Source organism: Colletotrichum lupini, chromosome 4 (genome assembly GCF_023278565.1).
Source record: "Colletotrichum lupini chromosome 4, complete sequence".
NCBI lineage: Eukaryota > Fungi > Ascomycota > Sordariomycetes > Glomerellales > Glomerellaceae > Colletotrichum > Colletotrichum lupini.
Window position 1 is genome coordinate 6473512 of NC_064677.1, and position 27981 is coordinate 6501492.

The window sequence follows — 27981 nt, forward strand, 5'->3', positions numbered from 1 at the left end:
TGTTTGGCCGTGATGGTATGGAATTTTCCGGACCGTGACAGTCGGTCGTCAAGCTGCAAGCTCCGATGGGCCGGCGAAGGTGCACGTGACAGACATCATGTTCCGCGACCTTAGTCATCAACCAGACACGGACCACCAAGGATTATGTCATCTTGCTGGATCTCTGGCGTGGTGTGCTTACATAAGACATGAACAGACGGCAAGCGGGATTTCGGGCCACAAGCCAGAAAGACGCCTTGAGATTTCGGGCAGCTGTTGCGGGCTGGTACCGATTCCTCATTGTTCATATTCCAAACCGCCTTACCCACAATACGCAGATTCTGAACATTGTTCTGGAAGCTTTTGGAGGCGAGCACTATCTCCGTAACCTCTGGCCGGCCGCATCCACAGTGACCCCCGCGCTCCTACCACGCGCGGCCCTTGGGCCAGGTATTTCATCATCCCATCTTGTTTCAAGGATCGCAGTCAACAGATAGGCGGAGTTGGCAGATGGGGTTATCCAAGTTCGCTTTCTGGTTCATCAAGATTGAGACAGGACGGCTATCTCCGTCAGATCCATGAGACGTACGGAGCAGAAGCGCCCACGAACTCCCTCTACGTTGGGTTGTCACTGAGCCCAGGATGGATGTGGAAATGTGCATGCCCCGGCGCCAAGAGGGCGGCAAGGGAAAAAGGGAGGAGAAGATACCTATCGTGATGAGGGGCTAGTCGCGAAAGAGAAGCGTCTGCATACGAATACTGATAGAGGCTAAAGTGACGAGTGAAAATGAGGAAATTTGGACAAATCTCACGAACCGTCCGAATATCTCGGCTTCATCTGCACGCGTTTGTGTGCTAATGCATGCCAACGCTCACCTGAAGCGGACGGGGCCTGCAATATCGTTGAAACGATAGGTCACCGAACAAGCAAATGACTCCATGGGGGCATCCCCTCTTCACCCACCGCACGTCTGCAGTCTTCCAGGCCTCCTCCCAGACCTCCCAGGCATGTTGGCAGGTTGCTGGCGCCTTGTAGCGGGCGGCTTGCCTCCCTCGCAGAATCCCCTCGGCCCCTCTAGACACTGAGGCCCATCTGGTCGACCCGGCCAGGCGGTTGCGAGGATGCCAAGTACCCACGGTGGACGTTGAACCTGGGAGCCTGGCCCTGGAAGGAGGGAAGACGCCTCTATACGGAATCTGGCTCCGAGGCCAAGTGCCAGGATGTTCGGATGTGTTAATTTGTTTGCAACGACGCTTAACAGGGACTCCCCGCTGAACTGAGCTGGAACCCCGGCGGGCACGGCTACGCCGTCACATCCCGCAATTTGTATGCGGCTGGACGAGAATTGCGAGGTCCCAAGGCGCGATTGAAGAAAATTCGCTGGTGGTTTGAAGGAGACGAGAACGTGGGATGGTTTACCCAGTCGGCTCGTCGCTCCGTCGCCGATGGAGTCCATTGTGAATACACTCTACTATGTATCTTGGCTTTTTTGCTTGGTAACTGTTCGGGGGCCATGCGAAGGCCGGGGTGCCCTATGCCGAAAGCGTTGATTGCTATCAAGATCAGACCGAGCTTTGACTCCTGACAGACCACACAGACTCCGCGAGCTGCAGCCGTGACAGAAATCCTCAATGACAAGCGTATGAGTCTAAATTTTATTGAGGGGCAGATAACACCTGTCCAACAGCCGACTGGATGGCTCTAGTAGTGCTGGAGATCCGACTAACGTTCGATTACGATCCCTCGGCTGCAACTAGCAGGGGAGACGAGATAGGGATATCGTTGATGTCAGTCGTGGCAAAAGGAAGAAGATTACTTGATAGTTTGGTTGATGAGTTGAGAGCACGGCAACCTCCGGAGCGGTATCACGGAACGTCAGATGAATGCCACGGCAGAATCGGCCGAGAGGGACGGCATAGCATTATGCCTGAGACGTGTATTAATGACTTTGACGAGGGGCTGATTCACATGCTCAGACAGCTTGAGCAATGAGTGGATAGTGGGTTTGCACTATTTAACTCCATCGTTTTGCATTACTAGAGGATTACCGTAGTATATATAGACGCTACCCTGCCCTCGAATTCCGTACTATTTAACCTTAACCCTTTTTATAAGTTACCTATTTTTTCCTCTATTCTACCCTCTCTCTTATTAAAAAATCGCTAAAATCATAGTTTTAATAACTTATTAATAAGCTAATACTACTATTTAAAAATAGATAACTTATACTTATATATAAACGCTAGGAGTTTTATTATTATAAAAATAATAATAAATATATTAAAGTACTTAAAAAGGTTTTTTAATAAATTTTTTAATACTATTTAAAGCTATAGTCCTCGAGTTATAAGAAGAAGCTAAGGTATTATATTAATACGGCCCTATTCGTTTTATTAATATTAATAATAGTCTTTTTAATATAAAATATATTATTAATACTCTACGGTTATATTATTATATTTTATAAATTATACTTAATATTAATAAGGATTTTGATATTATTTTTTAGTTTATTTCTTAATTTTTTTATTAAAACTATTATTATAAAGTTAGTTTAGTTATTAATATTTTAATAAGTATTTTAATTTAATTTAAAAGCTCTTATAGCTTTTAAAAAGAGGGTTTTAAAGGACTTATAATTAGACTTTTTACTTATTATAAATAAAACTATTATAATTAAAATTATAATACTAATTATAAACTTTAATAATAAGTAATTAATAATATAATTATCTTTTTTTATAATAAGGTTAAAAAGGTATTTTAATTTAAATATTTAGTAAGTATTATATTATTTTATTAAAACTATATTCTTATACTTATAACTTAAAAAGAATTAACTTTTTTTTAATAATAAGGTACTTAGATAGTGGGTTTAGCTTTTGAACTTCTTTTAGAAATCCCCTCCTCCTTTGGACACCCATCAGTTCGTTATCACCCGAGCGTCAGTTGCCGTCTCTTCCAGAACCTCGGAAGGGAGGAAAATGGTTGGGTCCTGAATGGATACGACGATAGCTGCGCATCTTATGGCCCCGTTTCTGGACAATGTCTGTGTCACCGTTCCACACCACATCGGAATCCGGATGTCTTCTGCTGCACTAGTATGCAGAATCGAGAGTAGCCTGTGTTGGTGACCTCGTGGCGCTGGACCGAACGGCTTTGGTCTCGGCTTGGATCTCAACTCAGTGAACCAGATCAAGCCTGGCGCCAAACAGGACCCGAAGATGCGGATGACCGATGGGCACCAACGGAAATCCTAACGGATGAGTACATCATCAACATTGTCTCTGGCCTTGGAGACACTGGCCGGCTAGACGAGTCGTTTCCAACGGTCGGCTCATGGGGTCACCAAGACGAGACCACGAAGGGAACCACGGGATCTTTTGGGTTGAAAAGTCGGTGGCCCAGCCAATGATTGGAATTTCTTTTCGTTCATCTCAACGTGTTCCTTGGCGGCTGGGCAGAGGAGGCCTTGTTGGACGGTGGATGAGAGGCCCAGAAGAGACCCGAAAACCCCGTCGTGTTCGGCCACTTTAGTGGATCTTCTGTGCAAGTCGAGAATTCCTACAGCTTTGTGCCATCTGCGAAGCTGAGGAGACATGTTTAGTTCAGGTTCAGTCGGACCCATGAGAGATAAGCAGCAAATCAGCAGCTGTTAATGAGAAGGATTGGTTGTTGTGCTTGGCATCTTGCGCGAACTGGTCCAGCTGGCACTAGCCGATAGGTCGAGGGCGAGTGTTCACCCGAGCCCGCATCCTTGTTCGTCCGGTCTCTTCCCCTGTCGTTTCCTAGGCTGTGTCTGTTCGCCCCTAGATAAGGGCCCCTTAGCTAGCTATCTAAGTACCTTATTATCAAAGAAATTTAATTATTTCTAAATTATAAATATAAGAATATAGTTTTAATAAAATAATATAATACTTACTTAGTACTTAAATTAAAATACTTTTTTAAACTTATTATATATAAAAAATAACTATATTATTAATTATTTATTATTAAGGTTTATAAGTAGTATTATAGTTTTAATTATAATAGTTTTATTTATAATAAGTAAAAAGTCTAATTATAAGTCCTTTAAAAGCCTTTTTTTAAGAACTATAAAAGCTTTTAAATTAAATTAAAATACTTATTAAAATATTAATAATTAAACTAACTTTATAATAATAACCTTAATAAAAAACTTAGTAAATAATATTAAAAGCCTCGCTAATATTAAGTATAATTTACGAAGTATAATAACGTAATTATAAAGTATTATTAATATATTTTATATTAAAAAAGGTATTATTAATACTAATAAAATAAATAAGGCCGTATTAATATAGTACCTTAATTTCCTCTTATAACTTAAAAATAATCGCCTTAAATAGTATTAAAAATCTATTAAAAAGCTTTTTTAAATATTTTAATATATTTATTATTATTTTTATAATAATAAGACTCCTAGTATTTATATATAAAAATAAGTTACCTATTTTTAAATAATAATATTAACTTATTAATAAGCTATTAAAACTACGATTCTAACGATTTTTTAATAAGGGAGAGGGTAAAATAGAGGAAAAGATAGGTAAGAAAAGGGTTAAGGTTGAATAGTGCGGAATTCGAGGGCAGGGTAGCGTCTATATGTACTGCGGCAATCCTCTAGTAATGCAAAACGATGGAGTTAAACAGTGTTGGCTGGCTGTCAAGCCCTCTGAGAGACGCAGTCCAGTCAGCAACGCTGCCACACTGGCAAGCCCAAGAAGTGATCTTGACCAGTCAAATCACTCAGGGGTCAGGAAGATGGCGAAAAGCCTGGAAACACTCGACCATTCAGACTGCGTGTTTGCCCAGGAACGATGGCTCGGCGGAATCGCCCAGGAGAAGCCAAGGGACCTGCAATGGCCAGTTGCAGCGGTGTCCTGAGTTACTGAGCCATGAACTTTCAACAGAGTCTGCAGTTGTGCAGCGAGCACACCTTGTTCCCACTGACCCGTAGACCCTGAGGACCCCAAGTCCCTGATTTTGGGATGACCGAGGCGTAGGGTGAGACCATTTGCGGCATGAGATTTGACGATGAAGGAGAGAGCATATTATCCCTCAGCATTCCACCCGTCCCAAGATAAAGACTCGACGATGAATGGCCCCCCGGAAGAACAATTAAGGTATCGGATTGTCGAGAGACGAGGGAAGCGAATGAAAATCATGGTAATCAACACGGCCGAGCAGCCAGGGGCCATCCCTTCAGCCTCAGCGAACGGCAACACTGGATCTCAATGATTGGCGACCAGGGATCGACTCCCTCAGAGCCTGTCCCTGTGTGTACAGAATAAAGTGCTTGTGTACGTATCCCCCCGTCAGTGACATCCCTGCGTTCACCGTGAGCGACTTGCCTCTTCTTGACCGCTGGCCATGACCCCCTCCTTTTATCCCACTCTCACCTCAGTCTTGCACAAAGTGCGAAGTCCCTTTGCTTTCCTGGGTTGTTCCTGTTCCTGCATCATTGACTTGCTTTCCGTGCTCCATTCGCCATCTCCGCCGGGGTCATCAGTTGGCACTGGCATGAGCAACACCGGTACGTGGGTCGATGTGCAAGGCGCAGTGATTCCATTCTAGCAACCATAGGATCGGAATAGGGTTAGACTGACGGCTCGGTGGGCAGATGTGGTCTTGGTACCCTTGGATTTGCTCCTCTTTTTGACCATTGAGTTGAGAATTGCGTGTCTGTAGTACTCTACACGGTTGAGGTGGTAGGACTGGAATCGGTAGCAAGCTGACAAGGCAGTCGCACGTAGCCGCGGAGTGGAAAAGGGGTACATGGCTAGCGCACCGTATATGTGAGGGCCACGCAGGTACCAAGCTGTGCCATACCATGCCATGCCCGACCTTGGTTCCTCGTCTCGTTCGTGAGAATGCTCGGCAGGTTATTGGCGCAGAGGAGTCCCCGTATCTGTCTGTATCTGTATCCTGGTTTGGTAACGGATACTAGCCGAAGGCAGCTCGGAGTGCTGGAGCCTGCGTGTACCTGCGAATAGATGAACAAGAAGCTGGCAGAAACCAGTCAAGCGTGGGCTGTGAGGTCCAGTCATTCCCGTTTGCCCTTGCACGCCACCTCAGATCCAGGGGGAATTGGGAATGGACCATGTTGCCCTTCCCAGCTAGAGCCCAGAAAATCCAGTCCAGGCCGCCCCAAGAGGAGCCAACGCCTACCTAGTAGGAGGAGAGGAGCCTCTCGGCGGCGCTACCGTGGGCCCCCCGGCCCCGTCGTGGCTCGCAGGAGGTCCTTCATGGCCCGTCCCAGCCAGTCTCTTTAAAGTACCTTAATCGCCCTCTCCACGCCCGGTGATCCCAACCACTCTCTGTTTCTCCTCGCCCGTTGTCACGCTGACTCTCTTCGGTCTCCTTTCGGTGAGACGGTTCGCTTTCGACTGGAATTCTGGAATTCGACTATTTTTTCTTCTTTGCAAAAGAGAGGCTGGACAACACTCGACGACGTTACACGTATTCTTCTTCTTTGGTGGATACCGATTTGGACTTGTTTCGAGGAACAAAGGACTGAGCAACGAAAGAAAGAGCAGAGAGCGCGAAACATACAGCAGGGGGAGCTGAACATCTGAGGTCATTGGACGAACACCACCCACCAAACGCCAGGCAAAAACGGAAACCACAACCGTTGAACCCGACCCTTCCAACCTCACTCTGGAACTTACAACCACATCACCACCCTCACAGCACCTTCCTTCCCTCACGCTCTTTTTCTTGCTCTTTTGCACCGTTTGCACCTTCCTTGAAAACATTTTCCACATTCACTAAGACCACGTGAGAATACTCGCTTGTTGATCACACACCCCCTTCCCCTCCCTTTCGGCAAATCAGCGCTCGGTTCTGCCTTCGAATATCGAACAAACCCACGCCCATTCTTTCCCATTCAATCCAACTCCGTCAGCGGCGGTGTACACTCGTTTTTTCTCTCATTCCAAGACAACCAAAAAAAGCTCGCGCTACGCATCACATTCAAGACATTTTCAACGTCTCCGTTGTCTTGTTTTACTTCATTTTCGTCATCCAGCAATCCAGCAAATCCGGGCATTTCAGCTTTTTTTGAAAATCCCCATCATTCACCTGCTCAACTTCTCCACACTCGACAAAAGGGATTCCGGCTCCTCGATTCCGAAAAGGACGCGGCACGAGATACTGCGAAGGACCACCTGAGAGACGCACAATATATTGACGTTGCTTCGTCCCCCCGTCTTCTCATACGTCAACTTCAGCCACCTGCCTTTTCTCAATTTGTTCAACCGGCTGCTGCTCGGCCAGATTCAGGTCGACCTTGACCTCATTTGGATCGCCAATACACCGACCGCCCTCGCTTCCAGGCAAACGATCAGCACAAGGGTATCGACGCAACGACCATCCGGATTTTAATTCCCCTGGTTGACTTAACGTTCCGTCATTCAGCTTTCGCACATCACTCACCTCGAGGTTGGACGCATTCCTCAGTGACTCGGTCTCCTGCAGTACCTCGACTCATCACACGTCACCGTCGACACTGTGCTGATACTTACAAAGGCTTCCGCTTCACTTATTCGGAACAGGCCTGCTATCCCCGTTCTTTCTTTGTCATTTCGCTCTCGTCCCGAAGCACAATGACATTGTAGCCGAACGGCCCTTCTCGATAACAGTCTGACTTCTCGCTCTCGCGCCTGCCGGACCGTTCTAGCAATTCAGCCTAGCCCAACCAAACGAGGCTATCTAGCTCACGTCCTTGGGAGAAACGAACACTCCTTCACCTTTCGTACTCGACTTTCAAGATTTACAGCAAACACAAACAACACATCCGACCAGATGGACTCTCACCGGCGCAGGATCGCCGGCCTGGTGGCGGATTTTATCCCCACCCAGATCCTTCAACAACGTGCTCATGCCGCTGCCACAACGGGGGCGGCTGAGGCCACCTCCACCATCTCTCCTTACCACTCCAACCTTGCTGGTGTAAACCAGCCCGTCAACATGCTGTTCAAGGACATGCTCTGGGCTAGCTTTGGTGGAATGGCAATTGTCGTCCTGGTTATCACCATCAGCCGTATCCTCTGGGCCCAGCTTCGTCATGTCTCGGCCATGTCGGTTGAGGGTGAGAGGCAAAACTACTGGAAGACGGCTCAGTGGAACTGGATGCCCAGCTTGAAAAAACATCTCATGTACGCCCCTCTCTGGAACAAGCGCCACAACAAGGAGATCAAGCTCTCGAGCGCTATCGGCATCGGCACCTTGCCTTCTCGCATGCACAGCGTCATCCTCGGATTCTACATCGCCAGCAACATGATCTACATGTTCTTCCTGAACTGGGAGAATGCCAACCTGTACTCTTTCTGCGCCGAACTCCGTGGTCGCTCCGGCACACTCTCCGTCGTCAACATGGTGCCGCTCATCATTCTTGCCGGCCGCAACAACCCGTTGATCGGCATGCTTCACGTTAGCTTCGACACCTACAACCTTCTTCACCGATGGGTTGGCCGCATGTCTGTCATTGAGGCAGTCCTTCACACTATTGCCTGGTTGATTGTCCAGATCGCCGACAGCGGATGGGATGGCGTTTGGCATAGGATGTCCAACGAGCTCTTCATCGGCTCGGGCATGGCTGGTACGCTCGCTCTCATTGTCATCATGATCTTGTCGTTCTCGCCCGTTCGCCACGCCTTCTACGAAACCTTCCTCAACGTCCACATCATCCTCGCATTCTTCATCTTCCTGATGACCTATATCCACTGCGCCGTCGCTGGTCTTGCGGGTGGCCTTCCTCAACTCCCCTGGATGATTGCTATCTTCATTCTCTGGTTCCTTGAGCGTATGGCCCGCATTGTTCGTGTCGCTTACATGAACTGGTCTGACCGCGGTACCACCGATGCCATTGTCGAGGCCGTTCCTGGCGAGTGCACTCGTGTCACCATGAACCTTCCTCGCTACGTCGACGTCAAGCCTGGCACTCACGCCTACCTGAGGTTCAAGGACATCCGCCCCTGGGATTGCCACCCCTTCTCCATCGGCTGGGTTGAGCATATTCCTGACCACCGCTCGCTACCTCTTGGAGTGGACGAGGAGAAGGCTACGCTCACTGCCATTGACAAGAAGAACACAACGACCTCCATCTCTTTCATTATCGGTGCTCAGAGTGGCTTCACTCGTGATCTTTACAACGTTGCCCGCCAGAGCGGTGACCGCGCTATTCGCATGAAGGCTTGCGTTGAAGGTCCCTACAGTGGCCATCACTCGCTCGACTCGTATGGTCACGCGGTCCTCTTCGCCGGCGCTACTGGCATCACTCACGGTATTTCCTACCTCAAGCCCCTCATCGATGGCTACAACAACGGCAGCGTTGCCACGAGACGCATCACCCTCGTCTGGATCGTCCGTGACTACGAAGCTCTCGAGTGGGTTCGTCCCTGGATGGATACTATCCTTCGCCTCCCCAACCGAAAGGACATCCTCCGTATCCAGCTATACATCACTCGCCCTCAGAACTCTCAACAGATTGTTTCGGCATCCAACACAGTCCAGATGTTCCCTGGCCGCCCCAACATTCCTCTGATTATGAAGCGTGAGGTGTCGGAGCAGCAGGGCGCCATGTGCGTCCACATCTGCGGCCCCGGTGCTCTCGCTGATGACGTGAGATCTGCGGTGAGAGAGGTGCAAGACGAGGGCACAGTGGTTGACTTTGTGGAGGAGAGTTTCACGTGGTAGAAAGAAGAAAGATACCCCACGAAAGATCCGAAGTGGACATGATTTTCAAATCTTTGGGCGTCAACGGTACCAAGCGGGGAAAAGCGCAGTGTTTTTTACCATCTCTTTTTTTGCGGATCATCAGGATCAGATCGACATGGACATGCTTCTCACGGCCGATGCCTTGTCTCTAATGGCTCGCTCTCTTCTAACTGTGTACATATTTCACACACCAACTCTTTGGGGCTGAACACATGAGATGGAAAGGTGGACTCTGGACGCACTTTCTGTCGCTGGTTGCCTCGGGCAGTTTTTTCTGGTCTCCCCAGGTTTTCTGGGAAGACATTTTGTCTAATTGTTGGACGTATATATCCCCCCACACGCAGAGCACATCTCCCACTGCGAGACAAAGCAGCAGATCGATGTGGCCCTGTCGTTGTAAATAGCATCCGCCTGTCATGAAGATAGACCTACTTAGACGAAGACGTCAATCGGATTTCAAACAAACTTCTCGCTTCCCAATGACCATTGCGTGACCTCATGTACACCCTAGATAACGCGACGAAGCTGTTATCAATTCTCAACGTACCCTAGTCCCCGTTGCTGTACGCCTTCTCAGTTAACAACAGTATACGGAGTACGTGTACTGAAAGAAGACATCGGAAAGCGGCTTCTCAACTACCTACTCCGCATTCTGATTCTCATGGTGCCTGGGGTGACACTTGCTAGACGACGTTGCTGGCCACCTACGACTTTCTCGAATGAGGAAGTCGCAAGTGGATGTGCGGAGTTTGAGACATCTGGTTCAGCTGTGACTCAGCCCATGACGGAGCTGGCGTGGCCAAGTTTGCCAAACGGCTGGAGTGACACAAGAGTGGCTGCTTTCATCACCATCGAAACCTGGAAGATGATGTGTGCTGCGTTGCCAAATTCTTGTACTTGGAGTAGGGAATTACATTGGGAGTCGAGGTCGCATATTTGAGGAGGGCTTCAGTATTACTCTCATCTCTTAAGGCGGAAGATGATGACTAGGTACCATATCAAGTACCGTCTGTGGGGAAGGGGCGTGTTGTATATCCCAGATCGCAAATCACCTCATCAACCAACGACCTCTGGAAACCATCGGCTTTTTGGAGAGACTCCAGAAGTCTGAAGCTCCGAGTCAGCCGCATCAAGTCAAATCCAACCTCTCCCATTGGAAAGTTTGGTTGCATCGATCAGCCTCATCGATCGTGGAGAGAGTCGCGGTGAAGGGGGATTGGACGTGCGATGCAAACCGAGCCGGTCATCGGCCGGGACTAAGAGCGTAGTGGACCCGTCCGCCCCATCACCGACTTCTTTCCGGGCCACCACCTGGCACACGATAAGTTGACCGTGGGGGTTTTGCGGAAAACTTGAGTAATTTTGCGAGCGATGTTCGGAGATGGGCTTGGATTGCACGGCCGGTTAGGTTCGGCATACGTTCAACGACTGTTTATTATCATATCTGGCTTTCAGATTGAACAGCGAGCTTGTAGCTGTAGGGGGTTCCAATTGTTCTGGAAGGGCATTGTGCGGCCGAGCTTTACAAGGCGTGACCGTCTTCTTCGAGTACCTACCCAAGATGGAGAGAACGAGTCAGGTCATGCAGCCTCTATCACGATGAAGAAATCAGACGAAGGCCAGAGCGGAATTGATAGATTTCCGAACACCTTACATAAGGTACCTACTTGGGTAGATGCAGACAACTGTTGGTGTGACGGCCGAGTAATTGCCGTTTTGCTCTACAATTGGCCGCGATGACAGCATTGCTGGGTATCCAGCGTGCCTGCCCGCCGTGGACGGTTGCTGCCCACCTGCTGTTGCGCAACTTTCAACCCCGCCATCCGCAACCGGTGGCACCAGCCAATAAGAACCGTTGAATGTCGTTCAGAGGGCGTCCCAGAGGGCGTAATGTGGGGTCTGTGGGCACGGGCGTTGCCCCGCCTTGACATTGAATTTGGAGAAAGGGCGAAGGAGGGTAAAAAAAGTAAAAAAGATTTTTTTACTTTGGGTTAAGAGAAGTGGAAAAAAAAAAAAAGATTGATTTGGCAATTGCGGCTGGTGCAACTGCCTTCGTCCAATGCGAAGGAGCTGGGCACCGATTTGCGGCCCTGCGCTGCGGGAAAGGGCAGACTGCATGTACATCCATCCAATGAGTTGAAAACTTGCCTTGATGGTGCCTTGTACTGTTTTCCCCGGCCGGCATGCGGGACGGGATTGAAGCCTTCTAGGTGCGTTTAGTTGTGCCATACAGTGACAGGCAACGGCAGTAAGTGGAGTGATGGGAAAGTCTAGACATGCAAATGGCCGCTTTAATGACAAGATTCCATCCAATCCAGCAAAGCAAAAAGCCAAAACAACATAAAAGTAATAGCGAGAGATTTGATCATAGGCAGCGTGTGAGGTACATGCATACACCTTTGGGCTGTTCCCTTCCCTTAATGCCGTTCATGGTGGAGGAGGGGGGGGGGGGGGGGGGGGGGGGGGGCCCGCGCGGCCCCCCCCCCCCCCCCGCCCCGGCCCCCCCCCTTTTTTCCCCCCCCCCACTTTGGCCCCCCCTTTTTTTTTTTTCTTTCCTTCCCTCCCCCCCCCCCCCCTCTCTCCTACTACCACACACCACTCTCCCTACACACCACCCATGGCTCTCCACGTCCTCCGTGCTCGTAGTCCCCGGATCTTTGCGACTACGAACTTTGTGACTCAATTCCTTTTTTCCTTTCCTATCCTTCCCTTCCACCCCTGACTCTGAATTACAATCACATCGACTGTTCTTCTACAAATACCCTCTTTAGCTTCTGGTCCTTTTACTTCTTCCCGCTGGTCAAGATACTCTCTCTCTCTCTCTCTCACCCGTTTTCCCCAAACCAGACTGTGACGCCATCCCACCAGGACAAGATCCGCCCCTCCGATCACGACCTGAAAAACTGCCCCGCACTCGCCCAAGATGCCCATGTAGGTGACTCAATTGCCGCCCAAAAACCACACGATGAACTCGACACAAAATCGCCTTGGAGATTTCAGACTAACATTGCTCTGATGCCAGGCTCAAGGAACCGTGGAAGAAGTACAAGCCCTTCCCGGCTCTGAACCTCCCGGACCGTCAATGGCCCTCCAAGACCATCACGAAAGCCCCGCGCTGGCTGTCGACCGACTTGCGCGATGGCAACCAGAGCTTGGTTGACCCAATGGTATGTCTGCTCCACGGCCCCTTCCAAATGTCTCGAAGCGGTGGCACTAACATGGACCCCTTACACAGAACGGTGACGAGAAATGGCGTTACTTCAAGATGCTGTGCGACTTGGGCTACAAGGAAATCGAAGTATCCTTCCCCTCTGCCTCGCAAACCGACTTCGACTTCACCCGCCGCCTCATCGAGACCCCCGGCGCCATCCCCGACGATGTATACCTCCAAGTCCTCTCCCCCTGCCGTGAGGACCTCATCAGGAGGACAGTAGAGTCTCTCAAGGGTGCTAAGAACGCCATCGTCCACATCTACCTCGCCACGAGCGAGTGCTTCCGCAGGGTAGTGTTTGGTTTCAGCGAGGACGAGAGCGTTGAGCTCGCCGTCAAGTGCGCCAAGCTGGTGCGCTCCCTGACCAAGGACGACCCTTCGCAGTCCGGCACAAACTGGCAGTTCGAGTTCAGCCCAGAGACCTTCTCCGACACCTCCCCCGAGTTCGTCGTCCGCATCTGCGAGGCCGTCAAGGCCGCCTGGGAGCCCACCTTTGAGGTCCCCATCATCTTTAACCTCCCCGCCACCGTCGAGATGTCCACCCCCAACATCTACGCCGATCAGATTGAGTTCTTCTGCAGAAACGTCACCGAGCGCGAGAAGATCGCCGTCTCCCTTCACCCCCACAACGACCGCGGATGCGCTGTTGCCGCCGCAGAGCTGGCCCAGATGGCTGGCGCCGACCGTGTCGAGGGCTGCCTCTTTGGTAACGGCGAGCGCACCGGAAACGTGGACCTCGTCACTCTCGGCCTGAACCTGTACACGCAGGGCGTCCACCCCAACGTCGACTTCTCGGACCTGAACCGCGTCATCGACATGGTCGAGGTCTGCAACAAGATCCCCGTCCACCCCCGCGCCCCCTACGGCGGCTCCCTCGTCGTCTGCGCCTTTTCCGGCTCCCACCAGGACGCCATCAAGAAGGGCTTCCAGGTCCGCGAGTCGACCGTCAAGTCCAACGACGAGCACTGGCAGATCCCCTACCTGCCCCTCGACCCCACCGACATTGGCCGCACCTACGAGGCCATCATCCGCGTCAACTCCCAGTCCGGCAAGGGCGGCGCCGCCTGGATCATCCTGCGCAAGCTCCAGCTCGACCTCCCCCGCGGCCTGCAAGTCGCCTTCTCAAAGGTCGTCCAGGACAAGGCCGACCAGCTCGGTCGCGAGCTCCTCTCGGACGAGATCACGGACCTATTCGAGTCGACGTACTACCTCCGTGACAACCCGCGCTTCACCATTGTCGACTACAGCATCGCGCCCGACCGCTCGCAGTCCCCTGCGCCGCCCCAGCCCGGCAAGACCCAGGACACAAAGAACCTCAAGCGTGTGTTTGAGGGCGTCGTCTCCATCGACGGCAAGGAGTACAAGCTGCGCGGCCGCGGAAACGGTCCCATTTCCAGCTTGGCCAACGCCCTCAAGAGCGTGGGCGTCACCCTGGACGTCGAGGACTACAAGGAGCACGCTATTGGTGCCGGTCGTGATGTCAAGGCCGCCACGTACATTGAGTGCACGGCCACGGGCACCAAGCAGAAGTACTGGGGTATCGGTATCCACGAGGATGTGGTCCAGAGTTCTTTGACGGCCTTGTTGAGTGCCGCTTGCAACGTAAGTCGAATCCACTGTACATCTTTACATGGTGTAGTCGAGTACTAATAATCGAATTCACAGTTCGTCGGCAGCCGCCCCGGTAGCCCCATCATTGGCAAGCCCATTCCCTCGAGATCCATGAGCCAGGAGCTGGACCTCGAGTCAACGAACGGAACCAACGGCGAAGTACCGAATGTTGTGTCCGTCTTGGAAGAGAAGGCGAACGGCTTGTAAGGGAAGGGCTATAGGGCAACAGGTTATTGTTTTGTTTTTCAAGCATATAGGGACATGAGAAAAGTTTGGTTCAAAATGCATATCCAGGGGGGAAGAGAGATAGTCACAAAACAAAAGGATAAATGAATGGCATGTATGATGAGATGATACTATGTCGATGGCCGGTGATGTGGCAGCATGGCCGAGGGGTCCTCCCCCCCCCCCCCCCCCCCCCCCCTCATCTTGAATAGTTATGTTAGTGGAAACCACGTCTCAAACCATGCCGGATAAATCTCCTTTTCATTGACCAAATCGGAGTTGAAGGTGGGCTGACGATAATGGAAGACGCGGACTCCTCTCCAACTCTCGCATACAGCCTCTCTTTCTACGACATTACAAGCTTCCTTATTGATTTGGGCTGCTGGCAAGTTCCACTTCTCGGAACGCAGCCATTCAGGTGCCTTCCTGTCCACGTACAAAGTGAGCCAAGTCAAATGGAGCTCAGCAAGCACCTCATTAATTAATCTCCATCGTTGTGAATAGTGAAGACAAGATGGCAGATGAAGGACATCCAGTCTTTTTGGTCCGAAGGTAGCTATACGTGACCCGACTTGGACTTTGTTATACTCGCCCAGGGCTTATCAGTGGGCTGTTTACACATGTAACGTGATACATCTACCTATTAACACACTCTATTCGCCGCCTACTTCGTATCATGAGATGAATACATCAGGGAGAAGAAGGGGGTTGTTATAGGATGTGCTTTGAGAACCTGCCCTAGAGCTCTGCCGCGATCTGGTATGGAGAGTACATAGCTAATGTCAACACGACGTCAGGTCGTTGACTTCGCACCAAACCGCATTACTCCTCTTCCACCTGGGCCTTCGTTGGTAGCCTGGCGAGCGAAAAATAGATATGGCATGGTAGGAGGGTCTTTATAGGTCTGAGACTGTTCTTCTCATCTCCCCGAGGATGGGGCATCTTTTGGTGTAGTTTGAAACAGGATTGGTAGACCTGATGGAGTATGAGTAGATGTACAGGGCTCATGATCTAGTCATGGTTCGTGTTCGCTTTACTATCAAGTGATCGAGGCTGTGGAAGGCTTCAAGGCCGGTGCCCATCGAGTGCCGGTGTATAGAACCAAGTTCCACTCGGGGTTCTAAGTTGATCAGTTTTTGCTCATGACACTGGTAGCCTTCCCCTTTCTAAGCCATTTGTCCTTGACTTTGTCATATCAGAGGAGATTCCTCATTAATATCAAAGTAGGTGATCAACGCCTGATTTCTCCTATTCAAGCACACCACTGTGGGCCATAGATGAAAAACCCACGGCGGCGTCCAGTGTGATCGTCTAATATTCCCAGCGACATAGTTCTGGCGGCTGACGAGAGAGTATGAGGACGGACTTAGGTTGGAGTTTCGAAAGGCAACATTTGAGACCACTTCCTCAGTGTCTTGGAAGTATTCATCTTCGAACGACGGGAAAGAGGTACAATGTAACGGCAGGTTGCTGTAGTAGTAGGTATCAAATAGGAATGCAGCTCTGCTTTTCTGATCATAAGCCGGCTGGCTTCACTTGGATCGACAACATAGATCTACTTCACACAATCAAGGCTTTGGAGCCTAGGCAAGCTGCATTTCCGGTCTCCTTACATCTATGAGGCGGCGGCCGCGAGTCTATGCTTTATAAGGCTTGGTTGCTCTTGATCCTGACCACGCCCCCCTCCACTACGGTGAGTTTAGTCACTCAAGTAACACGCACAAGGAGGCATGGGTAATGTGGATTACAGATGACTGCGGTATGGCAGAGTATGAATTCGAATCGTGATCCTCTTGCCATTAGTTTCCTCGTCCGCAACAGTATTGAAGGGTGCCATGAATGGATGTTGGATTGAGACTAGCAGTTACCCGCTGCAGTTCGTGGTGTTTTCCAAACCTCACGACGCATGTAGGTACTTACACTATGAGATACCAGGTGAGCCTGAGAGCTAGTCTAAGTGTTTGCTCCCGAAGAATATAGCAGTGGATCTATTCAAAGAACGTTTACACTATTAGAACGTTTCAGACTATGTCACGAGGAGTAGTTGATGAGCCACTCGTGGTTCCCTTTTGACTAATATTGACACTGGTTTTATCACCAAGTAGGTACTTTGACCAGCCTTTAGCAGGCCAATATGGATTCTATTTCATCGAGACCTCACTGGTTCGTGCCCACGAAACAACAGTCAGATGACCCAAAATTTGCAACGTGCATCGCGGGGTGTTCAACTTGAGGCCAAGGCAGGCGCTCGGATCCAGGTGCCTGGGAAGGAGATGACGTCGGGCTGACCTTTTGCGGGCTCGGATGGGGGCTGTCACTCAGCCGGACCGGCAGCAACCACACAAAGCAGTAATTAGCCAGCAAGCCTTACGCACTTACATTACTTGGGTTCGGTAAGAAAACGAGGAGTCGTCTCAAGGCACCCCCAAATGTGGTCTTTATCTCAATCCCGGCGGTACTTTTTCCATTCTATCTTCCCGTGCTCCCGTCCGGATACCTAGTCAGCTCAGCTAGGTAGTGAAGCAAGGTAGGCACGGAACATGGGCCGAGAAGAGGGGCAGCGTTGGATTGGGCTGCTGACCATTACCATCGACCTGGCTGAGCAAGGGCAAGGGGGATAACTTGTATTTTGTATTGTGCTGGAGTTTTGAGTCCGTTGAACAAAGAACCATTTCACTTTTGATTTTATGCATTCTTCACGACTGTCTCTGTCAGGAAAACATAGCTGCTGACTCTTGACGTTGAGAGGGAACGAAGCGAAGGGGCAAAAGGCAGCCCGGCAACGCCATGCGCAGCTGCAGCCCTGACGCCCCATTGTGAGTCTCCCCGTCCATTGTGAGTCTCCCCGTCCATTGTGTGGGGTTTCTGCCCTGATGAGGTTAGCCTCACTGTCTGTCTTTTCAGTGTTGGTGAGGTGAATCTGGGTTTAGATGGAGCAAATACAGGAGACGCCATATTCAAGGATCCGGAGAGACTTATCTTATGGTGCAGTGATGCCGTGAGTTCAGGTACTGGTTGATGAGCGCCTAACTTCCACTTGGTTCCCGGCAACCATCGGATACGTACAGGCGAAGCGGGACCACACGGTGCCAAAGGTATGCCGCAATAGGAAAGGAAAAAACAGAGTGCCTCATTCATTATTTTGATTCACTTTCTGCCCCTCCCCGCCCTCGGTTGATACATATTTTGGCCGAAAGTTCAGCATGTCCCCTGGCTGCCTTGTGAACAATCCAGAGAGACGCCGGAAAAGCAACGCTTCAAACGGACTTGCAGTGCCGTTGAAGATGTGAAAATGGCTTCAGACATAGAAAGTAAGGGGGAAGGAGTGTTTCTTGTTTCCGTGCCTTCCTCGTCCGTTCAAGTCATAGGAAGGTAGGCAACAATTTCCAGAGTGCAGGAAGCGGACGAAGCTAGAAGCAGACGGAAACGACCCCTCCTCGGTTTCGTGCATCAGAAACCTCTCTCCTTCCCCACACTCATTTCACGACGTCTTAAATTTTTTTTTTCAGTCGTTTCTTTTTTGCCCTTGTTCCCCTATCGGCTGCCCACTGTCGGGTCACCTCCTCAGCCTGTAGAAAGTGGCGGTTCTGCATTTCCATTGGATGGATGACGGGTACCTCCTGGAGCTGCATGTCCCGCACTGTAAGGTATGGAAGGAAAGATGTTGTCCATGAGGTACTCCGTCAGTAGGTATCAGTAGTAGAGAAGAAGGTGCGAGACCTTGCTGCACCTAAGCAACAAGATGAACTAAAAAACAGTAGAGGTGACGAGTAGACATCCACTACTGCTACCTGAGGTGCCTTTTCCCAGGGGATTATGCGTATTCACCGCCCATTGTATGCTGTCTCTAATGCTCCCGCTGTCACCGTCATTCCCCCCTTCCCGTCCTGCCCGCTCTCCTCTATCGCTCCTGCTGCTTTTCATGTCCCTGGCAGAGGTACCTGCCTACCTGACCTTATTACGGCACCCCAGAACTGCGTACCTTACCATAGCGGGCCATTTCAACACTGTAACTGGGCAGCCTGAGATCGTCAACAACCTCGTCAAGGTCCCGCTCCTATTTTTCCCTCTCCTTCACCAACCCAAAGGGAAGAGACTGGGAAATAAATAAAACCATAAAAATCCTCACATTACTCACCACCCGGTTTCTGCGCCTGTTCATTGTCGCAACCATCTTTTCTTTACGGTACGCCCTCTAATTCTTGCCAAAGGCCTTACCACGAGACATCGTCTTTGGCGTATCATTTTAATTCGGAATCCTGAGCGAATCCTTTTTTTGTCATCTCTCTCACACACAGATACAATACAGGCACATTCTCTCTCTCTCGCTTCCTTTTTCCCTGTCCGTTCGCTCGGTTCCGGTCATTCTCACCCATCCATCCTCCCAGCTCGCCTACCAACTCTCCCAAGGTCGCTGCTCTCTCAACGCACTGCCGACCCTACCCCTGGCGCCCGCTTCACACACCACCTTACGCCAACCAAACCAAACCTCTGGTCCTGTCTTCTCTGCCTAGACCACCCGCCGCCGCAAAACACCCCCGCGTCTCCCGCTTTTGCTCTGACCTCAGCTGCGGTGCCTTGCTGAACCCTTTCCCTCCCACCTCCTGACACGTGCAACCTGTCAACGAGCCCCCCTCCCAACCTCTCCAAACATCGGCACTGGCTCAGCCTTACCTCCTTCAAACCACCACACATTGAGAGCGGCAAACATGTCGGGCTCAGAGATCAACCAAGTTTTGGCCAATTCGCTGTCGCCAGGTAAGCTATTTTCGCGTCCTCGTCGTCATTTGGTCTCGTTCATTCTTCACTGCGCCTGCTAGGTTTTGCATCGCCAGCAAATCCTATCCCCCCCTCCTGTCTCCCCCAAATTGTCGCCAGGGCAATGTGAACAGAACCTGCTTTTCTTGGCTTCCGCCCTCACATCGCGCATCAACAAACTGCCACTACCCTCATGGCCATGCTAACATTCTGAACAGACGCGAACTTGCGCAACGCCGCCGAGCAGCAACTTACACAAGCAGCCGACAACAACTTCGTACGTGCCCGCCCACTTTTGCATCCCGAGTCCCCCCTCCCCCCACCGCCGCTGGCAAATTTGCTAACCATCCTTCCCAACAGCCCCTGTACCTCGCAACTCTCGTCCAAGAGCTTGCAAACGACAACGCCGATGGCTCCATTCGTGCCGCCGCAGGTCTCGCCCTGAAGAACGCTTTCACTGCCCGTGACTTTGCCCGTCACCAAGAGCTCCAGGCAAAATGGCTCCAACAGACCGACGAAGAGACGAAGACGCAGGTCAAGAACTTGACCCTGCAGACCCTCGGCTCCTCAAACTCCCAGGCCGGCCAGGCTGCTGCTCAGGTCATCTCCTCCATCGCTTCTATCGAGCTGCCGAGAAGTCAGTGGCAGGACCTCATGGGCATCCTTGTTAAGAACATCAGCGAGGGTGGCGAACACCAGAAGCAGGCCTCCTTGACCACGATCGGTTACATCTGCGAAAGCCAAGATCCCGATCTGCGAACGGCTCTCATTGCTCACTCCAACGCCATCCTGACCGCCGTCGTTCAGGGTGCCCGCAAGGAGGAGACGAGCCTTGAGGTTCGCCTGGCCGCAATCACAGCCTTGGGCGACTCGCTCGAGTTCGTTGGCAACAACTTCAAGCACGAGGGCGAGCGCAACTACATCATGCAGGTCGTTTGCGAGGCCACCCAGGCCGATGACTCCCGGATACAGCAGGGCGCCTTTGGATGCCTTAACCGCATCATGGGTCTCTACTACGATAACATGCGTTTCTACATGGAGAAGGCTCTCTTCGGTCTTACCATTCTGGGCATGAAGTCTTCGGACGAGGACGTTGCCAAGCTGGCTGTTGAATTCTGGAGCACCGTCTGCGAGGAGGAGATCGGTATCGAGGACGACAACGCCCAGGTCGAGAGCGCCGACCAGATGAGACCCTTCTACAACTTCGCTCGCGTAGCAGCTAACGAGGTTGTGCCCGTTCTCCTTCTGCTTCTGACCAAGCAGGACGAGGATGCGGCCGATGACGAGTACAACTTGGCCCGCGCCGCCTACCAGTGTCTTCAACTCTACGCTCAGGCCATCGGTGCCGCTATCATCAGCCCCGTGCTGCAATTCGTTGAGGGCAACCTGCGTGCCGAAGACTGGCACCACCGTGATGCCGCCGTTTCTGCTTTCGGCGCCATCATGGATGGCCCCGATGAGAAGGTCCTCGACCCCATCGTCAAGCAGGCTCTTCCTATCCTTATCGGCATGATGGACGACAGCTCCCTGCACGTCAAGGACTCGACCGCCTATGCCCTTGGTCGCATCACTGAGAGCGTGTCCGACAGCATCGACCCTAACCAGCACCTCGACCCTCTCATTCGCTCCCTGTTCAACGGCCTCATGAGCAGCGCAAAGATAGCATCTTCGTGCTGCTGGGCCCTGATGAACTTGGCCGAGCGCTTCTCTGGCGACCTTGGTGCCGCTCAGAACCCTCTGACTCCTCACTTCAACCAGAGTGTCACCAACCTGCTTGGTCTCACGGCCCGCCCCGATTGCGACTCGTACGTCCGCACCGCCGCCTACGAGGTTCTCAACCTCTTCGTGCAGAATGCCGCCAGCGAGAGCATGCAGCCCATCGCCTCCCTTTCCGGCGTCGTCATCGAGCGTCTAGAGGGTACCGTTCCCATGCAGACCCAGGTCGTTAGTGTTGAGGACAGGATCATGCTGGAGGAGATGCAAACTAGCTTGTGCACCGTTCTCCAGGCCATCATCCAGAGACTCGACAAGGAGATTGTTCCCCAGGGCGACAGAATTATGCAGACCCTGCTCCAGATTCTGAGCACCGTCGGCAGCAAGTCTAGCGTTCCCGATGGTATCTTCGCTACCATCAGCGCTCTGGCCAACGCCATGGAGGAGGATTTCTCCAAGTACATGGAGGCTTTCACTCCCTTCCTCTACAACGCTCTGTCAAACCAGGAGGAGCCCGCACTGTGCTCCATGGCTATCGGTCTTGTCAGCGATCTGACGCGATCCCTTGGCGAGCGCAGCCAGCCGTACTGCGACAACTTCATGAACCACCTGCTTCACAACCTCAAGGTACGTTATCACCGCCAATCGGCACTCAAAGTGTTGTCATCCATCATTATGTGGATGCGACACGGGGTTGGCATTGTACGTGTAAGCGAGGCCTCGCTAACATTTCTCACAGAGCACCGCCTTGAGCAACCAGTTCAAGCCTGCTATCCTGCAGTGCTTCGGCGACATTGCTGGCGCCATTGGCGGCCACTTTGAGACATACCTGTCCGTCATCGCTCAGGTCTTGCAGCAGGCGGCGACTGTCAACGCCGGCCCCGAGGGCCCGTACGAGATGTACGACTACGTTATCTCTCTTCGCGAGGGTATCATGGATGCCTGGGGTGGTATCATCGGAGCTATGAAGTCCGGTGGCAAGAGTAAGTCCCATTTAATCATGATTTTGATCCTGTTTCTGTTCTATCCGCTAACCCATTTCTGCAGCTCCTGCTCTTCAGCAATACGTGCCTTCGATCTTCCAGCTGTTGAACATGATTGCCAGCGACATGAACCGTAGCGAGGCTCTCATGCGTGCATCCATGGGCGTTATTGGCGACCTTGCTGAGGCCTACCCCAACGGCGAGCTTGTCGACGTCTTCCGCCAGGAGTGGCTCACTGCGCTCATCAAGGAGACCAAGACCAACCGCGAGTTCCAGCCCCGAACCATCGAGACCGCTCGCTGGGCACGCGAACAGGTCAAGCGTCAGCTTGGCGGTGCCTCCGGCGTCATGGCGCAGACTTGAGCTTTGAAAAGCTTGAGGCTGACGCTGTATTTCGACTTGTTTGATTATTCACACCCAACCAACCCCCAAGCCCAGCACATATCCTGGAGCAGCCGGTTTCTCTACCGAAACCCGGATCTGCGTCAAACGGAGGAGAGAGAGAACAGCCAATCCCAGCTCTTGCCACAACACAGCATCGAAAGACACGGAGCTCCCTCGCGTGTATATAGACACCCTTGCACCACCACCCCAGGACTAATTTTACCCCAATACCCCTTGCCAGCACACCATATCACATCACGAAACTGCAACCCCTTATTCAACCACTTCACCCACCCCTTGGCTGTTATCTTCTGGACTTTGATTTTCGCGACGGAAAGCTGGATTAGAGAGAAGGCGGGAGTCCTCATTGTCATGTACGCCGCGCATAGAAAGCGCATTGGCGACCTAAAAGTCATGTAGAAGGAGTTTCCCTCAGATGGAACCCGGAGTTTGATTTCATCCTTCAACGGGGAAACGAGAGCAATGAGAGACGGGGAAATGAACAACGTCAATACACATTTCGGAGTCGGCCACATCCCAACTCGGACGAACCAACCTGGTCAAGTGATCAGGTGGGTCGGGAAAGGAAGAGCCTTTAGCCTCCCTGGAGGCTTTCTGCTCTAGGCCATACTTGTATGCGATTTCGTCGGAGTATCTTTTCCTTCATCGGAAAGAAGACTCGCGCGCACTCGGCGGGCGGATGAGAAAGGAAGGGCCTTGCGAAATGGGCATATCACAGGAGAGTGTAGGCGCAGCGAGGAAAGACGGATCCTGCAGAGGAAGAAACAGACGGCACACAACGCGCTTATGACGAGGTCAAGTGGCTTCATGTCTAGCACTGATTGATAGTCGTAGAAGTTCAATGAGTTTTGCCCCCTTCAGTCTCTGAAATGTGTGAATGTGGTGTCATGATATAAGACTTGGTTACCATGACTGTTGCTCCCTGAGGCAGATATCTGCGAACTACATGGATGGATTTCCCATACTCTGCCACGATGAAATTATCTCTGTTGCTTGACGATACCATTCCATACTACTCGTCAAAAGTATCATGACGAAGTTGACGGACTCTTTCTATCTGGACTTCAGTGTACACTTATCCAGACCGCGATGGGCGTCGTCGGTGTTTATGCCCAGGCTTTGTTTCCATCCTTCGAGACCGAAGCGCTGTGGGTTATCTTTTCACTCCTGTCAGCGCCGTGCTTCTCAATGTTTGCAGTTGAATATCCCATCCCGTCGGACAAGTTGATAAAATTTGACGGGAAACAAGACCCCACCTCCTTGAGTAGGTCCTAGTATTCCTAAAAAAAATTACAGATCAAGCATTTTTCCCTTTCAGATGTTTTGTTTCCAGCACACCGTTCAACATGATACCACTTCTTCCAACTCCCCAGCTTCTCGGTGTTAGCGTGAGTCCAATTTCTGCACGGAAGTCGGTTCAAATCCGTTTCATCTGACAGGCACAGAGTATACCTTGCACAAATGGGTCAATTCGCGAAAAGATGGCATTGTAGACAAAGGTCGAACTTAATTCACTCAGGTATCTCGATCTACAGTATATATGAAGCAACACCCCGTCGCAAAAAGCAAATCACGGCTAGATAGATGAGGGAATCCAAAATGACCCACTGATCCCGAAGGTTCATATTTCCGTCTCATGATTGTTGCGCCGGCCCCTCCTCCGAAATTTTGGCGCAAGCACTGCTGACTCTGTTATCTTTCTTCTCCTTTCCTTATTTTCCCGAACCTGGCGCCGGATCTCTAGGTATGATTAAATAGGGGGTTGATGTATAAAAAAAAGGAAATGACTGAATCGCTCAGATTGACGCTCGAATAGCACTTTTTCTCCTCACGCACACGCGCACTTTCTCAATCTTTCTTTTTGGCTTCTCTGATTCCGTTCTTTGCTTTCCGCCTCGATGAAGGCCATCACTTCAGTGCGAACAGCTCACGTGGACCCAAACCACCCGAGACCGGCCGCCCCGTTCCCGATCCAGCTCGTCGCCTGGACCGGCGCCGTGCCGTCGAACCAGCTCTGGAGCTCGCACTCGAAGCCGTCTGTCCCGGGACCGAGAACGATGGACGCCGAGCCCGGGGAATTGTAAAACGCCGCCACCGCCGCGGCCGTGGTGGGATCGTACGGGTTCGTCGATGATGGCGGAGCCTGCTGCTGCGCCGGCGCGCCGAGGATGGGGCTTGTGGTGTCGAAGGCTGCTGCTTGGACGAGCATGCCCATGCCGTTGTTGGGGCTGTAGGGTGGGGGTGCTTGGGAGTAGATGGGTGGGGAGAACTGGGGGTGTAGTTCTGGGGGGAGGTGCTGGTGGTGGTGTTGTTGCATTTGGGGTGTCGGAGGATGTTGCTGGTGGCGTTGTTGCTGTTGGAGTTGGTGGTGTGGTTGCGGCTGGTGTTGTAGCAGGTGGTGTTGTTGTTGGTGGTGTGGAGAGAGGGGTTGATGATGTTGCTGTTGCTGTTGGTGATGGAGTTGAGGCTGCTGTTGGTGGGTTGTGTTCATGAGCGGCGGGAGCGGGAAGGCAGAGTTGTGTTGCTGGTGCATTTGCTGCTGCTGTTGTAGGCTCGGTGATGGGCTCGGGGGAGGGAGGACGCTGTTGGATGCGTTGCTGCTGATGCTGCTGTGTCGTAGTGGCGCTGGCTTCTTCTCGTTCAACGGGGTCGGCGGCGGGCCTGGGAGCTGGTACTTGGGTGCCTCGGCGCGTGGGCCCTTTGTGAAGTTGGATGGCGAGGGATGGAGCGGTCGGAGGGTTCGGTCGTTCTGATATGGTTCTCGTCAGCTTTTCCCTTCTCGAGCACCATTGGGTTGGAAATAGGGGCTGGAACTTACGCCGTCGGCCATACTGCCCTCAAGACTAAAGGCAGCTGCTTTGGGATCACGCGAGAAGCGCTCCAGAGATTCGAGCCAGCGGGAGGCGAGGGGCCAAGTCTGCTTAGATTCGATGAGGATGGACATGCACCGCTGGAGCATATTCGGAGCCTGTGCGACAATGTTCTTATCGGAGCAGACTAGGATGGTTAGTTAGCACGATGCGGTTACATCTCCACGGCTTCTGGGTACTCACTGTTCCTGTACTTGACCAGGTAGGTCGAGAAAAGGCCGCAGCTGTAGACGCAGAACGACGCCATCTGGGTTCCCACACCTTCCTCCGAGGATCTGACGCTGAATTGAGCATCGATTTGCTCGTACAACTCCCGCACGTTTCGGAAGAGGTCGTCGGACATGTTGGCGAAAAACGCCCGGCGTTGCATATCCTTCTCGTCTGGTTTGATGATGCTATTCAGGTCAGTATTTGCGGAGGAGGAGGAGGACGAAGAGTGGTTGGGCTTACTTCTCGAGATACGCACGCCTCAGCACAATGTTGCATAGTTTCGTTATCATAGTGACACCGAGGTAGGCCTGAACTTGTCAACTTCAACTCCAACCGCAGTGAATCTTGGCACAAACCAGATCTTCGCCGACGGACTTGTGCCCTTTGAGAAGAACCATACTCCATCGGTGATCTTGCGGAAGCTGCTGTTCCCAGCTTAGGATCTGCTTTGCTGTAATGGCGTACTCGCTCGTCGGATCCCAAGGATTGGCGCTCTTCATCGTTGCCAACGCTCGACGAGCGACTTTCCCCCAATAATAATGTGCTTGCATCAGACTCGCGAACAATGATCGAGATGGTTGGTGGATCAATGAAGGGTTCTCGCGAGCTGGCGGCGTGTCCTCGAGCGCGGCACGGGACAAGGGCTCACGGCCGTAGGCAAAGTCCTCCTCGTTACTAGGGAGAAGAGCCGTGATGTCGTTGGCAGCTAGTGACACGGGGGAAAGAGCACCGCAATGGAGATTGTCCTGGCCTACGTGTTGTTAGCAAAAGCCACGTTCGTCTTCGTTCGTGATCACAGACTGTGTAACATCCACTATGATATATTTGTTAGCAGAGCTCTCCGCCCTTTGAAGCATTGTCCAACTAACCAAAGTTCTCCGTGCAGATTCCGCCCTGATAATCATCTCCCTCGTGGGATTCTTCATCTTGTAGAACTCTTCGCGATGCAGATGCATCAAGACAGCCATCCTTGTGGCAATGCCAATGTTGATCTAGCAAGCGTTCAGCACTGCCCGTACTAATACTCCATGCAGGGAACTCACGTAGCTCTTGTTCCTCATACCGCCGCCTTGCTGCGCTAGACTTAACAGATAAAAGGCTTGACATCTCTCTAGGGTAGGCTCTTGGTACAGTTCGTTGAGCGCGAGGCTGCTAGCCCGTTCCATGAAGAAGTCGACGGCTTCCATCTCCCCATGGTATCTCTGGGCCAGGGCTGGTGAGAAGCGAGCAGAGACACTGAGGATACCGAGTACAAGGAAGACGCTGACGGAACGGTGATCTTGCTGCAGCTGCCGGGGGAAAAGCTCCTTCGGAATGAAACCTAGCTGAAAATACTTGCGGGTGAATCCGTGAACTGCGTCGATGATTTCGGGTAGTGGTGGGAGAAGCTCCCATTCGTCTGCAGGTTTACGAAGAGCTGGCGCGCCGGGACCCCGAGGGACCTGAGCATCTGACGCGCTACGTCTAGCCTTGTCGGCTTCCCGTTTCGCGGCCTTCTCAGCCCTCAAGCGAGGATGCCGGTATTCGCGGTCGAGATCCGGCTGGCCTCGTTGGGGAAAGATGCTGTCGTTGATTAGCTTCGAGATCGCGTCACGGACGTTGCTCGGTGTGGACGGTACCATTCACTCGCTGGTATGCCGGCTTCCGCGCAGGATTTACACGGCGGCTGTCCCTTCTCATGCACACATTTGCTCCTCATCCGACGGCATCTGGGACACAGTTTAGCTCGTCAAGTTCGCGATATGTCCGCCGCACTGGCGAGCAGGACAAACCTCCGACAGGCTATTGGCGACCTGCGCTTGATGGGCGGTTTTGACCCATTCTGCTGCTGGGTAGCAGGGTCGAAAGCGCCGATAGACTCGCTTCTTACGCTCACGTTGGAGCTCATGTTCAAGGTTGTCAGATTTGGCTTGGTTTCTTCATCAAAATCCATCGCTCATGGGGTCGACTGCGCCCAGCCTCGCGGGTCTGCCGGTTGAGTGCCAGCCTGGATTGTACGCAGGCAAACCGCAAACCATGAAGGCAGACAAAGAGTCAAGTAGGTAGACCGAAGCTGCGGGGATGTGGAACTAGTTGACGACCGGTGGGAACGAGAAACCTGGGGATTGGCCGCGAAGGATTTCGTGGAGAACGGAATCGGTCGATGAAGAAGCAGGCAGACCACACGTCCCGGGAGCCGGGACCGCTGGACGGGGCGTGGGGGCCAAGGGACGAATATAGGTAATGTAGGCAGAAAGACGGTGGGAAAAGGGAAATATGATATGATTAGGACGT

The 27981-nt window shown here is 51.8% G+C and overlaps 8 protein-coding genes across 8 annotated transcripts; 5 read left to right on the top strand and 3 right to left on the bottom strand.

Moving 5' to 3' along the window:
- Window positions 1-12: 12 nt before the first annotated feature.
- Window positions 13-1972, top strand: CLUP02_09031 (uncharacterized protein; the record flags this gene model as incomplete). Its single annotated transcript, XM_049288012.1, has 10 exons — window positions 13-79; window positions 115-171; window positions 205-429; window positions 477-693; window positions 762-825; window positions 895-997; window positions 1090-1202; window positions 1242-1507; window positions 1578-1595; window positions 1741-1972. The coding sequence occupies 10 exons, from the start codon at window positions 13-15 to the stop codon at window positions 1970-1972; spliced, it is 1362 nt and encodes a 453-aa protein (XP_049145156.1).
- Window positions 1973-2903: 931 nt separating this feature from the next.
- Window positions 2904-3608, bottom strand: CLUP02_09032 (uncharacterized protein; the record flags this gene model as incomplete). Its single annotated transcript, XM_049288013.1, has 4 exons — window positions 2904-3018; window positions 3116-3161; window positions 3242-3290; window positions 3330-3608. 4 exons carry the CDS (start codon window positions 3606-3608, stop codon window positions 2904-2906), a joined length of 489 nt encoding a protein of 162 aa, XP_049145157.1.
- A 1016-nt stretch (window positions 3609-4624) lies between these two features.
- Window positions 4625-5831, bottom strand: CLUP02_09033 (uncharacterized protein; the record flags this gene model as incomplete). Its single annotated transcript, XM_049288014.1, has 8 exons — window positions 4625-4676; window positions 4751-4917; window positions 4956-5091; window positions 5182-5272; window positions 5342-5360; window positions 5404-5574; window positions 5611-5718; window positions 5793-5831. The coding sequence occupies 8 exons, from the start codon at window positions 5829-5831 to the stop codon at window positions 4625-4627; spliced, it is 783 nt and encodes a 260-aa protein (XP_049145158.1).
- Window positions 5832-7807: 1976 nt separating this feature from the next.
- Window positions 7808-9700, top strand: CLUP02_09034 (ferric reductase like transmembrane component; the record flags this gene model as incomplete). Its single annotated transcript, XM_049288015.1, has 1 exon — window positions 7808-9700. One exon carries the CDS (start codon window positions 7808-7810, stop codon window positions 9698-9700), a length of 1893 nt encoding a protein of 630 aa, XP_049145159.1.
- A 519-nt stretch (window positions 9701-10219) lies between these two features.
- On the top strand, window positions 10220-11324 carry CLUP02_09035 (uncharacterized protein; the record flags this gene model as incomplete). The annotated part of the gene is made up of 5 exons (XM_049288016.1): window positions 10220-10264; window positions 10299-10648; window positions 10762-10926; window positions 10990-11053; window positions 11130-11324. 5 exons carry the CDS (start codon window positions 10220-10222, stop codon window positions 11322-11324), a joined length of 819 nt encoding a protein of 272 aa, XP_049145160.1.
- A 1320-nt stretch (window positions 11325-12644) lies between these two features.
- On the top strand, window positions 12645-14750 carry CLUP02_09036 (2-isopropylmalate synthase; the record flags this gene model as incomplete). The annotated part of the gene is made up of 4 exons (XM_049288017.1): window positions 12645-12652; window positions 12744-12888; window positions 12957-14534; window positions 14598-14750. The coding sequence occupies 4 exons, from the start codon at window positions 12645-12647 to the stop codon at window positions 14748-14750; spliced, it is 1884 nt and encodes a 627-aa protein (XP_049145161.1).
- A 2948-nt stretch (window positions 14751-17698) lies between these two features.
- On the top strand, window positions 17699-24120 carry CLUP02_09037 (uncharacterized protein; the record flags this gene model as incomplete). Its single annotated transcript, XM_049288018.1, has 21 exons — window positions 17699-17766; window positions 17864-17941; window positions 18003-18054; window positions 18137-18213; window positions 18344-18410; window positions 18579-18705; window positions 18761-18816; window positions 18980-19006; window positions 19078-19310; window positions 19398-19526; window positions 19589-21941; window positions 21979-22222; window positions 22287-22567; window positions 22661-23022; window positions 23086-23178; window positions 23231-23351; window positions 23462-23498; window positions 23555-23652; window positions 23711-23895; window positions 23961-24015; window positions 24073-24120. 21 exons carry the CDS (start codon window positions 17699-17701, stop codon window positions 24118-24120), a joined length of 4791 nt encoding a protein of 1596 aa, XP_049145162.1.
- A 434-nt stretch (window positions 24121-24554) lies between these two features.
- On the bottom strand, window positions 24555-27640 carry CLUP02_09038 (uncharacterized protein; the record flags this gene model as incomplete). Its single annotated transcript, XM_049288019.1, has 9 exons — window positions 24555-25376; window positions 25446-25624; window positions 25681-25892; window positions 25948-26015; window positions 26064-26458; window positions 26509-26521; window positions 26577-26699; window positions 26751-27270; window positions 27480-27640. The coding sequence occupies 9 exons, from the start codon at window positions 27638-27640 to the stop codon at window positions 24555-24557; spliced, it is 2493 nt and encodes an 830-aa protein (XP_049145163.1).
- Between the last annotated feature and the right edge of the window lie 341 nt (window positions 27641-27981).